The following is an 18,105-nucleotide window of genomic DNA, read 5'->3' as shown; positions in this document are numbered from 1 at the left end:
ACAGAATCATTATGGTTGGAAAAGACCTTTAAGGTCATCGAGTCCAACCCCTTACCTTCCAATGCCAAGCCCATCACTAAGTTAAACCACATCACTCAACATCTCATCTATGCATCTTTTCAACATCTCCAGGGCTGATGACTCCACCACCTCTATGGGCAGCCTATTCCAATGCTTAATAACCCTCTAGGTGAAAAAATTCTTCCTAATGTCCTATCTAAACCTCCCCTGGAACAACTGAGCCCATTTTCTCTTGCCCTATGGAGAGAAGAGAGTGACCTCCACCTCAGTACAACCCCCTTTCAAGTTGTTTCAGCAGCCCTCTCAGATAATCGTAGAAAGTGATCATGTCTCCTCTCAATCTCATCTTCTCTAGACTAAACATCCCCAGCTCCCTTAGCCTCTCCTTATAAGACTCGTTCTCCAGACCCTTTCCCAGCTTCTTTGCCTGTATCCTGACACGCTTCAGCACCTCTTGTCCTTCTTGTAGTGAGGGGTCCAGAAAACATGGCACTTGAGGTGCAGCCTCAACAGTGCCAAATACAGAGGGATAATCACTTCCCTGATCCTGCTGGCCACACCATTTCTGATATAAGCCAGGATGGCTCATGTTCATCTGACTGTCAATTAACACCCCCTTGTCTTTTTCTGCTGGACAGATTTCCAGCTGCTCTGCCCCAAGCTTTTATCATTGCTTGGGGTTCTTGTGGCCCAAATGCAGGACCCAGCACTTGGCCTTGTTAAACCTCATGAGATTGGCCTCAGCTCATTGCTCCAGCCTCTCCAGGTCCCTCTGAAGAGCCTTCCTGTCCTCAAGCAGGTCTACACTCCTGCCCAGCTTGATGTCATCAGCAAATTTACTGAGGGTGCACTCAATCCCCTCATCCAGATCATTGATAAAGATGTTAAACGGAACAGGCCTGAACATGGAGCACTGGGGAACACCACTGGTGACCGGCTGCCAACTAGGTTTAACTCTGTTCACCACCAATCTCTGGGCCCGGCCATCCAGACAGTTTTCCACCCTATCTCAGAATAGGTCCATCCAAGCCATGGGCTCCAGGAAGATGCTGTGGGAGACTGTGTTGAAGGTCTTCCAGGAAGACCACGTCCACAGCCTTTCCCTCATCCACTAAGCAGGTTATCTTGTCATAGGAGTTAAGGTTGGTCAATCAAGAAATTATAATTCAGTTGAGGATGAAGTAGCTCTATACTTCCTCTTTCTTACACTTCCACATACAGTGGAAACAAAACTTAGACATTAAAGGTGGTTTCTGCGCCAGAGCATGCCATCTTTGTTTAGCGACACTTCATCAGGTTCTGTTTCAAAGCAGCAATGAGTTCCTAAAGAAACTGGCATGAAAGCTAATAAGAAGGTTCGGCTCTGCTTTTGTTTCATAGAAATATTCAATGTCACTGCTGTGCAGGCTGCTTAGTATCTTTAAAGAGCTGTGGGCTCTCATTTGTTTCCTTTATGTGGCATCTCTACCTGTCTTTTCTCTGCAAAATAATGAGCACATTTTATGGCCTTATTCAACCTTTTTGCTAAAGATAATTTCAGATTTTCAGACAAAGTATCGTAAATGTTTGCTAGGGTGTGTTTCCAAGCAACGTAACACTTCTGTGGAAGACAGTCTTTAAATACCTGGACTACTTCAAGCTGTTGCCTGCAATTAGCTTCCAGATCCTACTGAGTTGCCCGAAACAGACACAAATCCTACTGATTAATTAAGCAGTAGTATTACTAGTTTTGAACTTTACATGAAATAACTGTCTCCTGATGAGTTTAGTAACAATTTCTTGATTTTCCATTTGTTAAAATTACTATTATTCTAACTCTGGGGTTATATTGGAGTCAGGGTTTCACCTGTGTACAAATACACAACAGGCACTGTGCTTGACTGTCTGTCTGTTAGGAGTTATCTAACTATGTTTACTTGTTACTTCTTTATTGTAACGTCTTATAGACCACAAACCCATTATGTAAGATTGTTCCATAGTTGCTGTCTGGAATAGACTTCTGTAAACCTGCTTATCAGTTTGTTACAGCAGGTGCTGTTACAGCAATTTCTCATGCAAGGGGGAAATTAAATTTCTTGTGTGCAGAAGCATTTACTGTTGGAGATCCCAGTTACCCTTCCTTCTTCTCTATGGGTATCAGGTCCTGTAGTTCATGTAGGGTAGCCAGCAGGACTCTGTGCTTGTGAAATCAAATGGATGCTACTAAGGGATTCCAAAACATGGGCACATGTACCTGCCAGTGATATGAGTGTGTATAAAACATTTCTATTCTGGATAGCCTAATTGCTCACTCTGTCAGGAAGCCAAATGAATTCAGACATAATCAAAACTATTCTTTTGCTCAAAGTTAATGACATTTGTTTACTGTTTCATAGTAAACACATTACACAAGTTACTGGAAAAGAAAAATCCTTTCTGAGAAACGATTCTGAGTCAGACATTGGCAGTAGTGACATCAGAATGCATATTAATAGAATGTGTATTTTTGACTTTGAATGACTGTTTCGTTGCCCAAAAATATTTTCCACACGAATAATCTCTTTTTTATTTATAACGTATATTCATCTTCAAGTTATTCCAGTACTGGCAGCTCTAGATTCCAGACTAGTTTTGTCTTTTCTTTTCAACACCTTTGTTTTTATAGCTTGTGCACATTTTTCAGATACAAGCAGAGTCACCTTGTCCTTACTGAGTATATGATCAAGAGTTTCTCCATGCAAATTTCCCAAAGTAGGCTCCATGTACATTGCAGAAGCTGGTAGAGAGTTTTGTATCTTAAAGCAGTATATGATCTGTATACATCTCCAGTCTGTGTAGATAGCCTAGATGGTAATTCCCTTGGATCTACAATATAATGCTACAATAAGAACTTGAAAACACTTTTGAGGTCAGGAATTGGTTGTGTTGCCTCCATGTTCACAACCAAAACCTATAATGCATACAGAGCTTTTGAATACAATTGAATCATATTGAACGTATAAATGCAAAACATTATGAAGTCACAATGACTGAATCGCATTCATCCTTTAAAAGCCCATTTTGGTTTTGTACATATTAAGAATTTTATGGCAACTGCATGTAAGACTTCCAGGCTTCATCCTACCTTGGAAGCAGTTGTTCCCAGAAAACTATTTTAGCAGTCTTTTCAGACACCTTTGGAACGTGAAGCTATTTCACTGTGAGAGTGACAGAGCATTGGCACAGGCTGCCCAGGGAGGCTGTGGAGTCTCCTTCCTTGGAGGTCTTCAAGATCCGCCAGAACGTGTTCCTGTGCCACCTGATCTAGGTGGACCTGCTTCTGCAGAGGGGTTGAACTGGATGATCTCTAAAAGTCACTTCCAACCCTTACCATTCTATGATTCTATGAAACAATGCAACTACAGATACCACCTGCAAACTCTGAATTGGTGTGTCATTCAGACCTCACTTCAGCTTAATTGCTAATTGTGACTATTTTTAATTTATGCCAGACTACAGCACAATGATTGTCTAATCTGAATTTGGATGACAACTTCCAAGCACCTTTCTTGTCACACTGATAAAGAAAGGATAGAAATTAAATAGTATAACACCTCAATTGCTGAACAAATGAAGCATATTCTAAAAGTCAGAATAAGACAAAGAGCAACTAAGAAATTAAGTAATCCTGGTATGAAACAATAGGAGGAGAATGAGTCTGAACCTTTTTAAACTGAATCTCAAGTAATTTTATTTGATCTGAAATCATATTAGTGAAAACTGTATTGTGGTAAATAAAGGAATGTTGTGCTTTTCAGGAACTATCTTGAGCTGGTAGCAAACTCAATTGAAGACTGGGTGAAGGAGGAAGAAGCGAAGTACCAAGAAGAGAAGATGGCTAAGGAAATAGAGTCTCTTAAACTGGCAAAAGCCATGGCAGAAGGACCTTCTAAATTATCTGCATGTGCTGTCCAAAGAAGTAGCTTCCCTGAGAAAGCCAAATGTGGGTATCTTTTTGTTTTATCCTAAAAAATTAATTTTTCATGTTGAGTGTTAGGATTTAAAGTTGCTCAGAGTTATATTGCATATATTTTTTCATAGGGTAACCTTGTTTTGGCATCTGTATAGACATAAATATGTTTTGAAATTAATTAAATACACAGATTTAAATATTCTGCATCATGTTTCTGGAAACTGAGACCTTTGGTGTCATTTTACATTTACAGTGGCTGTGCTTGTTTACTAGAATTTCTTTAAGGTTTAAATACAAATATGAACGTATTCTTCTAAACAAATGAAGAGATGAACTGTAGTTATAAGTTGACAACATGGTTCAGGAAAATTCCTGGGCTAGAAGCTGAAACTGAAAATAGGAATTGGCTAGAGTGCGGAGCAAACTTTAATTACAAGCAATGTTTTGGGTAGTGAGACTTGCAAACAGTTCACACAGTAACTGTTGAGCAGGCAGCAAAATCTAAAAATCCCTTTTGACCAAATTGTCTACAATATTACCAATGATGTATTGATGTTTACCCTTTGTTTTGTTCACCTTTTGGGAATCCACTTTGAAACCTTTTAGTACTAGCAATTAGCATTTACAAAAATAGAAATGTTATTCCTCAACCCAGTTAACACATCTGATTATAGTTTGGAAACCGAAAGGACAGTTATAGCTTCTAAATCATAATTTGTACCTATCTGTCACAGGAGCTAGATTGAATCTTGTCCATCTGCTACCTCATGACAGATATGATTCATAGAAAAGTTTACTTGCTGAAAGAAGATCATCACCTCTAGCTGGGACATGCAGATGGGCAACAGTATCTTTAGGGGTTTTCAATTTCACTGTCACTGCTGTAACCCACACTGCAGTTTCTACTTTTTAATATGAAGTCATTTAACTAGAAGTGTGTGATAATGTACCTTAATTTGTCTTTTCTAGCAGATAAATATTGGTTATCCAAGCATGAAACAAAACCACACAGCTAGACAGGTACTCTTTTCTTGAGTCATAGATACCATAAAGCCCTAATAGTAAAAATGGGATATGGTAAGTGATTCTTTAGTGAAGGATTGTAGATTCAGATGGCATTTATTTACTTTTCTTGTTTTGAAAGGTCATAATATCTATGATCCTGCTATTAAGCTTGTTCTAGAGTTTGGCAAGCTGGCTAAAGCACTGGATCTGAATTCTGGAGTGGTAATAGTAGCAAAAATAGTAGATACTACTTAATAAATACTGATTTGTTTATTCGGCATTGCTCATCAGCATTAAAAAAGGAGCAAAGCTTTCAACAAACAGCAGAGAATCAGTCTTTAAATATATATTGTTTAGCATATTTGGTCCACAGTTATGACTGTCAAATAATACAAGTTGTCAGTTTCTTCTAACCCAAACAGACTTTCTGTTTTATCTCTAAAAATATTTAACATTTTCTTTGGTATACTTTTATACTTTTACGATTTTCAGATATAGACTTCTTATGTACTTGCACTTCTTTTTTTCCCCAGGGTTTTAAAAATTATTCAATTTTTATATATCTGTGACTTTGTTTATTCCTCTTTCCCTTCTCAAAGGCAGCACATTAGGACCTGACAGCATAATGGACACCGTTCCAGAAACTCAAACTAGCAATGAAAAAAATTCTTTTATTAGAGAAGGCTCTCTAAAGGTGAGGCAAAAATATGTATGTTTCTGAAATGTAGTAAATATCACTGCCTTCCCAGGAAGGTAAGCCATCATTCTTACATAGGTTTGACTCAGTCTTCTCACTTTTTCTGCTCTTGGCTATTTTTTATTCCTTATTGATTCAGTTATGTTATTTTCTTAAGGGAAGACTATTTGGAGTTAGACTAGACATTCCAAAAGAAATTAACAATAGCAATGCTAGGAGATGAGAGTTATGGATAATGTCCTACTTCTCATTGAATTTTTCTGGTTACAAAGCTATGAAAACATAAGATCCAGATTCATGGAAGTACTTATGTACACACCTTCTACTTTCACTGTCTGCAGCTCTTAAAAATTAAGGAATGGAAATGTGGTTCCTCAGAATACCTTTTTGACATGAGAATCCTATTTTATAGATTGGCCATGGTCACGCACTACAGATAAATTGACTTACCTAGGTTCACACAGTAAGTTTCAGGTTGAAGTAGGAGTTAAACACACATTTCTTAAGTCTTAGCATTGTTACTGTCCATTAATCTGCACAAATCTAGCTTAATTGTTGTACTCTCCTGCTTTTGACCTCTCACATTGACTCTTATCTTTCTTTACAGTGTACAATGCTCTGTACTTAAAGTACTGATATAGGAATGTATATATTAAATGGTATTAACCAATTCCTGGGTACTCAGCTTGAGCTAACATGGCTCAAGTTAGGCTAATGCCCAACTTGTAACTGTAAATGCTTACCATTTCTTCCACAGAAATGCTTGTGCTTTGATATGCTTAGAATATAAAATGCTACAAAGTCCTAAATACTCTGGAAAATCTCAGATGCTTTCCTGATAAAAAATTTATAATTCTAGCATTGATACATAATTTCTGTAAAAGAATAAAATCATTTTATCTCACAGTTTCATACTGGGAATGAAGTAATACCAGTAGTGCATTCTGATTTGGTGATAAACATTGTGAAAAAGTGCACAACAAAGTAATTATTTTATGACTGAATGTGTAAGATATAAATAATCAGTATCAAGACTAATTGATCCTGTGAGTCTTAACAATTCCGTAATTTTGTGCAAAATGAAGTGTGTAGCATTGGCACATTTGGAAAAAATGTCTTAGAATGACTTAGAGGGACTTTGAGTTTTTTACTTATACTCTTTTCAGCATACACAAATATCTTGTAATACAAAGAGAACTACAGTCTTTTGAATTCCTTACATTTAATGTAGGCTTGGAAGAAGGAGCAGGACCGATTACTAGAGGAAGAACAACTTAAGAAAGAAAAAAAGGGAAAAAAAGAAAATTTGGAAGGTAAAAAGAAAGGACAGGAGATAATAACACAGGAAGAAAGTAAAGGTTCCAACAGGAAGTTTTCCAAAGAGAAGTTTGAAGATGAGCCAGCAAAAGCCCCTGAACCTCTTGAACTTGAGGAGGATCCCGGCATCCCAGAACCACATTCTGAGAGAGTTTATAAGGTAAGTAGTCATATTACTGCACCATGTTAGGAAGGTGCTGTTTATATATAGAGTCAAGATTACTGCAAAGCTGTTATCCAGTGTGAAATTGGAGTTCAGGGCAAATGAAACCTAGCTAGATCTTCTTTAATTCTGTCATTTTAAAAGCAGATCATTTCCTAAAAGTTTTTGAAAGTGGTTTCTGATATTTAAGATTATCTTATATAAGACTATTGAATTCACTCGGGATGACATTTAGTATATATGACATGAAGACAAAGATAAGTTGATCACTTTTTTTGTGGCCATGGAAAATATATTTATGGGATTATTTTTGCAGTAAAATCATGGGAAAGTGTAGGAAAGAGGGACATAAAGATCTGTTCCAACTCCCATATTCAAGGACTGTTAAATTTGTAGTTGTCCATGTTGAAAATCAAGTAAGGGATTTCACTGTTTCTTCCATTTTCTTTTTCAGAATTTGTGTTCTTGTAGTGCCTGTTACACTAACAGAAGGGTATTTTTGACTGGGGGTACCCTTCACTAGTGTTGTCCAAATAGTTTTTAAGCAATTTGCACTGCTTTGTATTTGCAGAGTCTAAGCCTTGCATAAAAAATTTGCACAGGTCAATGTATTTTACTCTAAACTTGGTTGAGTACAAATTTCAAACTGAGAGATATGTAACATTTCAGTCTGAACTTACTTGAGTACACTCATCTAATTCTTGCCAATTTGTTGCTCTTTGGAAGGCACAGCAATCTAAGAATCAGATTTACAGTGTCTGAATTCCAAAATCCAGACAGTGGAAAGCAGAATCACTTTATCTGATGCCATAATACTGTACTTTGTCTCTTTGTACTTGGCCATAATTTCTCCTTCCCTCTCATTATGTTAAACCACTAGCTTACTTGCCACTGTTCAGTTTCCATGAAGGACCTTCCACTGAAGGACCAGGTTCTGCTCTCACATATGACAAGTTCCTTCAGTTAGTAACTGAGAAATTATTTGGATATCAGAACAGCATGCTACGTATTTGCTGAAGTCATTGTTACATTAGTTAAATAATGTACAAAACAAAAAATGTTGACCAGAACAGTGGGATCCTGATGATCTATCCTTCATTTACCTCTCTCATGGCTTCTGCCGTTCTCATTTATGCATAATCTAAAACTTGTTTTTCCAGTTTCTTGGGTACAATACAGGAGAGGATCTCATTCAAATATCAGGAACCAATCAATATCTTTTCCCATCTGATGGAGGACAGATACAAGTAGAAAAGACAGAGTTTGTAAAAGGTGATTCCACGATTATTCATACTTTGCTTCGGCTTAGTTACTAATTGATGGCATAGTTTCTTAGTCCATAAATGCCTTTTCATGTCTCAGTAGTAGAAATTCAGTTAAAGATGTTGTGAGAGTACCATGTAATTCCATATTAGCTCCTCTCACTACTAATATTTAAATTTTCTTGTAGAATGTTAGCGATAGATAAAGAAAGTATTAGAATATTAAAAATTGAGAAAAATTGTTTTGTATTTATCTGTTCAATGGCAATCAATGCATAATATTTCAGGATGTGTGTTGCAACAATTTATCTAGTCAAATGCAATATACCTAAGGAACAGAATTATTCTGAAGCCTCTCAGATCTAATTGTCAGGAAGTTTTTGAATATTTAGTCTAAACTCAGCTGTCCTTAGTTTTGCTTTGTCTTGGTCTACTATTAAGCAATTCAGTCCACTCTTGAGCAATTTTCTTTTTTGCATGCTTTATAGTTGCAGGTGCAGGGCAACTCTCTGAAGCCTGGTGGGAGCAATAATAATACTCTGTTGCTTTGCAGGTCTAACTTTGGTGAAGGTAAAAGTGATGAAAGACAACCACAATTTCTTTGTTCATGTCACAGACCCCAAGAAAAACTTAAAAGAAATTGAAGTGGAAGAAGTTAATGAAGAACAGAAAGTTAGATCAGGTTAGTGGATTGACATAAATGATATAAACAATTAATATTTTGTCACATTTAGTAATTGGATACAAACCTTATCAACTAACAGAAAATAAATTCCTTGTAATGGCAGAAGGTAAATAGGGTCAGTGTTCTGTAAAAAGAAATAAAAATACAGTCGGCTGGCTTAAGTACCGTGTAGAGAGATCTTACCAAGACGTAGAAGCCCAGTACAGGACAACAGACTAACTGCAAACCAATGTCTTTGAGTCACCATTCCATAAGGAAACAATTTTCTTCTTTATTGGAGGACTCCTTCAGATATTAACGTGGCCTGGAAAAGACTTAAGAAGATGCAAACTGAATCATGTCCATTGTGACATTTATTCAATGTGTGCCCTTGAAGGGGAAATCACAGAATCATGAAGGTTGGAAGGGACCTCAAAAGATCATCCAGTCCAAACCCCCTGCCAGAGCAGCACCACCTAGAGTAAGTCACACAGGAACATATCCAGGTGGGTTTTGAATGTCTCCAGAGAAGGAGACTCAGCAACCCATCTGGGCAGCCTGTTCCAGTGCTCCATCACCCTCACAGGGAAGGAGTTTTTCCTTATGTTTCTTTGGAACCTCTTATGCTCTAGCTTGTACCCAGTGCCAAGATAGAAACTGAGACTGAAGGCTGAAAAACTGAGGTGGAAGCCTTGTTAGCCATGGACTCCTAATAGGACTTTCTTGCTAGATCACCCAATAGTTTATTTTGGCCTTAGATTCTTAAACATTGGGTCACATTAACATTTTCCATAAATCCAGAACCATCCCTGAGGCAAATGAATGTGTGAGCAGCCTTTCTAGTAGTTTAGAACTTTATTTTCAAGGTGATCTCTGCATTTTTTCTATCTGCAGAGCTAGTCATCTATACCAAAACTTCTCTGGGAACAGCAGACATAGTACCACTTGAGCAGCCTTTCTAGTAGTTTAGAACTTTGTTTTCCCACTTATACCCGTTGCCCCTTGTTCTATTGGGTATCACTGAGAAGAGCCTGGCTTCATCCTCCTGACATCTGCCCTTTACATATCTGTAAACATTAATGAAGTCACCCCTCAGTCTCCTCTTCTCCAAGCTAAAGAGCCCCAGCTCCCTCAGCCTTTCATCATAAGGGAGATGCTCCACTCCATCATCTTTGTGGCCTTGTGATAAACTCTTTCCAGCAGCTCCCTGTCCTTCTTGAACTGAGGGGCCCATAATGGGACACAATATTCCAGGTGAGGTCTCACGAGGGCAGAGAGGGAAGAGAACCACTCGTGACCTACTGCCCACACACCTTCTAATACACCCCCAGAATGCTATTGGCCTTCTTGGCCATGAAGGCACATTGCTGGCTCATGCTCATCCTGCTGTCCACCAGGACCGCAGGTCCCTTTCCCCTACACTACTCTCTAAGAGTTCATTCCCCAGCCTGTACTGGTACATGGGGTTCTTCTTTCCCAGATGCAAGACTCTACACTTGCCCTTGTTGAATTTCATTAGATTTCTTCCAACTAGACCTTGCCCCATTGATCGCCACTCTCTTCCTTCTTTCCTTAAAACAGTTAACAATCCACCTCAGTACCTTATCATCCAGCCCACACTTTCTCAGATTTGCTGCAAGGATGCTGTGGGAGACCATATCAAATTCTTTACTGAAACTGAGATAAACTACATCCACTGCACTGCCACCATATATCCGCCAAATGGTTATCACTTTGAACTGTACCCCCTTTTGTGGGTCAGATGACCATAGCTTTAGTGCGACCTTAAGATCTTTGCTGTGGGAACAGATCTCAGGAAGCATTGAATTCAAATCCTTTCTGAACTTTAAGTCAGTGTTTCCAAGAAGGAAGCCAATGGGTAGCAATTTGTGTATATTTGCCAAAAGTACTGTGCAATTCTCTCACTGAACTGAAGGGTATTGGAAAAGTGTAATTTTGATAGGTGTGTTAACTCTTCTAGTCTTCATGTGTGCGTTGTAGTTTAGGCCCAGCCAGCAACAAACATCACACACCACTTCCTCACTCCTGCCCCCGCACTGGGACAGGGAAGAGAAAATATACAAAGGGCTCATGGGTTGAGACAAGAACAGGGAGGAATCACTAACCACTTATAGTCATGGGCAAAACAGTCTTGACTTGGGGTAAAAAACCAAAATCCATTTCATCTGATAAATGAAATTGGAGTAGGATAGTAAGAAACAAAACCAGATTTTAGAAACAAAACCTTCCTGCTACTCCTTCTTCCTGGGCTCAGCTCTGCCTGATTTCTCTACCTCCTCCACGCCAGTGGCACAGGGGCTGCTTCTTCTCAGGGGGAGGCCTTCTCACACTTCCCACTTCTACAGTGTGGGATCCCTCCCACGGGACACAGTCCTTCACTAACTTCTCCAGCACGCACCCCAACCTTCCCATGGATGACAGTTCTTCAGAAACTACTCCAGTGTGGGTCTTGTGCACAGGGGAAGCAGTCCTTCCAGAGCAACCTGCTCCAGCATAGGTCACCCACAAGGTCTCAAGTCCTGACAGCAAATCTGATCCAGTGTGGGCTCTTCTCTCTATGGGTTCACAGGTCCTGCCAGGAGCCTGTTCTAGCATGGGCTTCTCACAGGGTCACAGCCTCCTTGGGGCATCTACCCCCTCCAGCCTGGGGTCCTCCCTGGGCTGCAGGTGTGCTCTGCTCCCCTGTGGCCTCCATGGCTGCTGTGTCAGGGCCTGCCTCACCATGGGCCACACCACATGCTGAAGCAGAATCTATTCTCTTGTGCCTGGAGAACTCCTCACCCTTCTTCTTCACTGACCTTGGTGTCTGCAGAGTTGTTGTTCTTGCATCCTCCCTCCTCTCTTCTGCTGCAGTTTAGCACCTGTGCAGTAACTTCTTCCCCTTCTCAAATACGTTAGTCACAGAGGCATTACCACCATTGCTAATTGGCTAAGCCTTGGCAAGTGCCAGGTCCATCTTAGAGCCGACTGGCATTGGTTTTATCAGATATAGGGGAAGCTTCTAGCAGCTTCTCACAGAAGCTGCCCTTGTAACACCTTGCTACCAAAGCTTGCGCATGCATGCCCACTACAGCAAGTTCTTCCCACAGGCTCACAAACTGCTCTGGTGGGGGTCTCTTCCATAAGCTGCAGTCCTTCAGAAACAGGCTGCTTCAGCACATCCCTCTCACAGAGTCATGGCCTTCTTTGGGTGCCACTACCAGCTTCAACATGGGGTCCCCCATAGGCCACAGGTTGATTTCTGCTCAGTTTTCTGTCTCTGTGGGCTGCCATCATGCAACAGACTGCAGAGTAATCTCTGTTCCAGTGCACTTTCTCTGCTCTGTCTTCACAAACTTCAGCATCCACACAGTTCTTCCTATCCTATCCTAGTTCCTTCTTCTGCAGCACCTTTTTCCCATCTTAAATACATTACTGCAGAGGCACCTGATTGACTTGGCCTTGACCAGATGCAGGTGTGACTTGAAGCCAGGGTTGCTTCCACCAGCTTCTTACAGGGTCCGCAACTGCGGCCCCTCCCCCATTACAAAAAAAACCCACCACACAAACCTAACACAAAGTGTTAGAAAGCATCCTGGTCTTGCTCCTCTCCTTTGTTTCAACTGCCACCACTGATTTAATTGTAAGTTATCCAAATAGAAAATTTACATCCCTTCCACTGATGTCATATTTCTGGTCTTCGCTTCTGAAAGCAGACCTGTATCGTTCTGGGGTTTGACAAATGATACTTTTAGTAACCAGTGTCCTAGCATCTAAGGCAAGTTGCATTTACTTGGCAGGAGCTTTCTTCCTGTCTAAGCTTTTACAAAGGCAGTAGGGAGAAGAACCAATCCACTCTGATGCTTGACAGTGGCTGAGTGGTACAATGGTAAGTTTTTAATACAGTCAAAGTGGCAAAATAGCATTGTGTAGGTGGTAGTCACCAATAACATTGCAATGCCAGTAAAGAAATGCAGACAAGGTCTCAATATGTGTGCCTTGCTAATGAAAGAACAGGCAGATGGCTGGGTACCTTAACGTGCTTTTGTAGTCTCTGCTGCTTCTCACAGTTTTAAGAAGCTGTTCTCTGTATTGCCAGTAGAACATTTCTTTAAGGCAGTAGGAATTGAAGTAGAGACAAGGTAAGATCCAGTGTCTCTGTCTCACAGGTGCTGCCTTGCATAGTATATGTGGCTTTCAAATATTACATGGTCACCATGTGACATCTTGTCCTGCACCTCTAAGTGAGCTTTTCTCTCCTGATCCACTGTCACAAATGACAGACATATTTTTTACCTGTTTTCTCAACTTTTTCTCCTTCCTTTTATTTTCTTCACAAGGTGCAGTGCCTATGACAGTATCTGAAAGTAACTTTTATTATCGCGTAGGCCATGTGATAGAAATGAGAAGTTTAGTGTTCTTGTCAGCCAAACAGGGAGCAGAAACAAGGATCCCTCACTCCAGCACTAGTAGGTTCTTTTGCTATTTAAATTCCTGAAGACTTTTCACGCGTTGTTGCTGTTAAACCTGTTTTCACACAACTGGCTGACTAGAATACAATTTCTAGATGACAAGTCACAGCTGTATTACACAAAACTGACTACTATATACTGCCCCATGAATGGAATTATCAAGTTTTCTGTGTCCTGTATTAATCTGTTTTGCAAGTTATCCATCCACATGGAAGTGCTACTATTCACACCAGCCGCTGGTTTGCAGGTCAAGTGTTTCTGGTATATGTTGCTATCTTTAAAATCCATTCTGATTTTTTTAAAGGAAAACTGAAAAATGAAAGGGAAGCTGTGAGCAAGTTTGGATCTTTTTCAGCCACCTTGGAAAATGGAATCCAGCTGTCCCTGAGCTATTATGGACCTACAGGGAAGACAGCAGGTAAAGTAAGCAAATAGAAAAGGATATTTGAGAACTACAGAGGGAATAATTTTTTTTTATTCTTTGGTTGGTTTTTTTTTTCTCCATACAGTTCTTAACTCAATAATTTGTTGCATGCAATTCTGCCCTTCTCAGCAGCTGTTACTACGTGGTGGGGAATTTTCAGCAAGGCTGAAGATGAGATTACATTGTCAAGAATATTCTAATTGCAAAATAGAGGGAGGTCTCCATGCCTTTTCACTTACTGTGAAAACAGAGCAGTGAAGGGAGAAACTTGCAAGTATCATTACTAAGTAGCCCAGTAAAATCAGCCAATTAATTTGAGCCAAAGAAAATGTGATTTGCTGAAGAGTCTTCTTGGTTTTCCAAGAAATAATATTTTTGTAAACTTATATAGGTGATTATGGAACTTTCATTTTACTTTAGGAATTAGACTTTAGGTTACAGTTGTGCAGACATAATGAGGGATTTATCTCAGCCGTTCAATAAACGCATTCACCAACTGGAAGCAATTGCTTCACAAAACCACAGTGAAAATAGCTTCTGCTTTTACCAAGAGATTTTTGTTTCCATTACATTTGAAAGGCCACTGAAACCATCATACGGATAAAAGTGAAACCCTCCTCTGATCAGAAAATAGTCCTGGCATTTTTCAGCTCTTAAAATATGAAAACATTTAATTGAATGCATCTTTGTGTGGACCGTGGCAAACCATTCAACTATACACTCAGTTTCAGTTATTCAAATACATTGTACAAATGAATTACCAAAAAAGAACATTTTAAACTTGGGCCAAGAGAGCATCCACAAGGTAGTGGACTGTCAAAACCTTAATTTTGGCATCAGAGAGACATGTCTAATTAAATACCTTCATGTCAGCTGTGATCTTCAGGCATTTTCACAAGTACCATAAGCATGCTATTCTACATTAGAATAATTCTTGCCGTGTTTAGCTTTAGTGCAGCACTTCTGACTGACGTTCTTTGATTGTTTGCAGTTTTTCTACAATCACTTGCTTATGGCTAATTCCCTTTGTGGGTGATTGTATCATAAGCACTCAGAAAAATTCTGACCAGAAATATTCTGTCTTAGACTATTCTCATATGCCATTCATCCCTAATGCAGAACCGTATGCTATGTAATCTGCAGTTTATCCCCATTGACTGGTTACACTGGATGTGTATTAAATTTCTCATTTTTCCGGCATTACTGAAATGATTTTCTGGAACCTCTGTAGTCTTCATCTTTTGCATTGTTTTTCTCATTTTCCCTCTTCCTTTTAGGGAAGCTAAGGTGACAAAAGGCCTCAGACTGTTTGCCAGATTATGTATCTTTTTTATTTGTTGGTTAAATGTTAATATTAGTTTGAGTTTTGAAGCATTATTTATTTTCTCTAGTACAACCAAAATGTCACTTCAGACCACCTTACAACCAGACTTATAAGTAAGCTCCTCATCACTTTGTGAATCTGGCACTGCCTAAGAACCTTTGGAGCTTTCATCTCTGGGTATTATAAAACCTTTCACTTTGTGCTTTTCACTTTCTCACTCTCATGATAGTACAACACCAAGTGCTAGAGATGTATATGTATGTACAGGAGGAAGGAAACCTTCCTTAATCTGACAGTCCTCTGGAATTTCACATCTTTCTCAAGATTGCTGAAGACACTGTCCCTCAGTCTCACTGTTTTGCATTGTTACGCTCAGACATTGTGTTCCCATTTTTCAGAGCAACTAAAGAGGTAGGTGAAATTTCCTTAGTGGTCAAGAGCCCTAACAGCACCTGGAAAGTAGTGTCATCTGAAACTGAGCATGTTCCACAGCATAGGGAAATACAAAGGATAGCTCTCCTCACTATATGTAAGAATTTGCTCATAACCCAGTTTTCAGTGTTCACATGGATATTTATATTCACCTGACAAGACGGATTACATTCACAAACTATTTTATTAGACAATTGCCTCTGAATCCTTTATTTCAGCACTAGCTCTGTCAAAGTTTATTAGTCAGCTGTTTCTTCTCATCATCCACCCAGAGATGGGTACTACTACTTGTTTATTCCGTGGCCATACTGTGTAATAAATGTGTATCAGAATGGACCCCATGGAGAATTTTAAACTTTACTATCTTGTGTAATTAACTGAGAATTTAGCATATTACAAATAAACCAGGTTTGATGACCTGTCCTCAAACTTCCAATAAGCCATAAAAGCCACACAGAATAAATTTCAACACATGAAAGCAAAGCCACCCAATAAAGCATCAGATTTTCGTGTGTCAGACATTCATAAGCTAATGAAAATGGAGATTACAAACAGTTTTGTGGTGATCTAAGTTTTCCTTTTTAGGCTAAAGGTCATGGATATATTCAGATATCTCTGCATTTCACTAATCACAGAATCACAGAATCATGAGGGTTGGAAGGGCCCTCAAAAGATCATCCAGTCAAACCCCCTGCCAGAGCAGGACCACCTAGAGTAGGTCACGCAGGGACTCGCCCAGGTGGGTTTTGAATGTCTCCAGAGAAAGAGACTGGGCAGCCTGTTCCAGTGCTCCATCACCCTCACAGGGAAGAAGTTTTTCCTTATGTTTCTTTGGAACCTCTTATGCTCTAGCTTGTACCCAGTGCCAAGATAGAAACTGAGACTGAAGGCTGAAAAACTGAGGTGGAAGCCTTGTTAGCCATGGACTCCTAAATAGGACTTTCTCACTAGATCACCTAATAGTTTATTTTGGCCTTAGATTCTTAAACGTTGGGTCACATTAACATTTTCCATAAATCCAGAACCATCCCTGAGGCAAATGAATGTGTGAGCAGCCTTTCTAGTAGTTTAGAACTTTATTTTCAAGGTGATCTCTGCATTTTTTCTATCTGCAGAGCTAGTCATCTATACCAAAACTTCTCTGGGAACAGCAGACATAGTACCACTTGAGCAGCCTTTCTAGTAGTTTAGAACTTTATTTTCAAGGTGATCTCTGCATTTTTTCTATTTGCAGAGCTAGTCATCTATACCAAAATTTCTCTGGAAACAGTGGACGTAGTACCACTTGAGCCTACCTTTTCTCTTTTTCAGCCAAAAATATACTAACATTTCATCTGCATCATGGAAAATGCTATGATCTCACACCAGAGTGGTTCTGTCAGCATTGTTCCAAATGCATTTCTTTCTTTCTTTGTTGGAAGTGTGATTTGGCTTACAATTTGTCAGTTACTTCACTTTTCTTTGCCTGACGTATCACTTTTCACTTTAAATAATATTGTTCAGTGCAAGAAGCAGAGTTAAAATGTGATTTTACCAAAGGAACAACAAAACCAGTATTTTTGGAAGTAATTTTTTAAATGACTGAATTGTCATTAAACTTCACACTTTGTATAAACTTCTAAGCAAATCAAACTGACTTTATTTATTTTTAAAAAAAGGTTTTCAAAAGAATTTTTTAAATTGTTTTTTTGGGGGAAGTGACAACCTGAGGGAAACAGTTTCAAGACAGCTTTCAGGCTGATGAGTAGTCAATCTATGAAAAGATTTTCTAAATAGTTTCATATATCCATTCCCTCTATCTGAAATAATAATCTCCTCTCATTAAGGTTATTATTTCAAAGGTTAAATTTAGTATACAAAATCTTGTTAAAAAAAAATGTGGCTATCTGCATTCATGAAACTCAGTTGCATTTTAAAATATTTTTTCTTTTCCTTAGATGATAAAACAGATCCTGTCTTAGCAAGAATTCTGAACATCCCTTCTGTTCATATCCCTACTGTAACTTCTCCTGTTACGTCAGCTTCAGGGAAAAAAGAAAAAATTGTCAAACAAAAATCAGGAAAATCTCTGCTGTCTACAAAAGGAAGCCACAAAACTGGCCCTCCACCACCTGATGACCCAGTAAAGCAAGAAGAAGGAAAGGTGAGAGAATAGACATTATCCATTGAACGTAGAAAAGAAACAGAAAAAGTTAAAATACATAACTTGCGTAATATAAGCATCCATTGTTCTCAAGGGCTTTGTGTTGTGCCTTATCAAATTCGTAACAATTCATGGTGCTACTAAGGATACGTTTCCCTCTGCCAGTTGTTCTCAGAGATACATATTGCTATCTGTTAATGAAGCCTACCTTTAACTCTCCATAATGCAAAGCAGGATGTCTTCCATGGTC

At 39.2% G+C, this 18,105-nt stretch overlaps 1 protein-coding gene across 1 annotated transcript in view; it reads left to right on the top strand.

Moving 5' to 3' along the window:
* The window catches only part of SPAG17 (sperm associated antigen 17), a 107,638-nt gene that overhangs the window by 52,966 nt on the left and 36,567 nt on the right, over window positions 1-18,105 (top strand). The window contains exons 18-24 of the mRNA XM_062008744.1: window positions 3,798-3,982; window positions 5,557-5,651; window positions 6,886-7,131; window positions 8,295-8,406; window positions 8,950-9,078; window positions 13,837-13,950; window positions 17,650-17,855. Of these exons, the coding sequence (XP_061864728.1) occupies window positions 3,798-3,982; window positions 5,557-5,651; window positions 6,886-7,131; window positions 8,295-8,406; window positions 8,950-9,078; window positions 13,837-13,950; window positions 17,650-17,855 (1,087 nt within the window). The remainder of the gene's footprint in view (window positions 1-3,797; window positions 3,983-5,556; window positions 5,652-6,885; window positions 7,132-8,294; window positions 8,407-8,949; window positions 9,079-13,836; window positions 13,951-17,649; window positions 17,856-18,105) is intronic.

The sequence above is a fragment of the Colius striatus genome, chromosome 1, assembly GCF_028858725.1.
Source record: "Colius striatus isolate bColStr4 chromosome 1, bColStr4.1.hap1, whole genome shotgun sequence".
Taxonomy (NCBI): domain Eukaryota; kingdom Metazoa; phylum Chordata; class Aves; order Coliiformes; family Coliidae; genus Colius; species Colius striatus.
The sequence above is the reverse complement of the archived record's forward strand: the minus strand, read 5'-3'. Positions and strand labels throughout refer to the sequence as shown.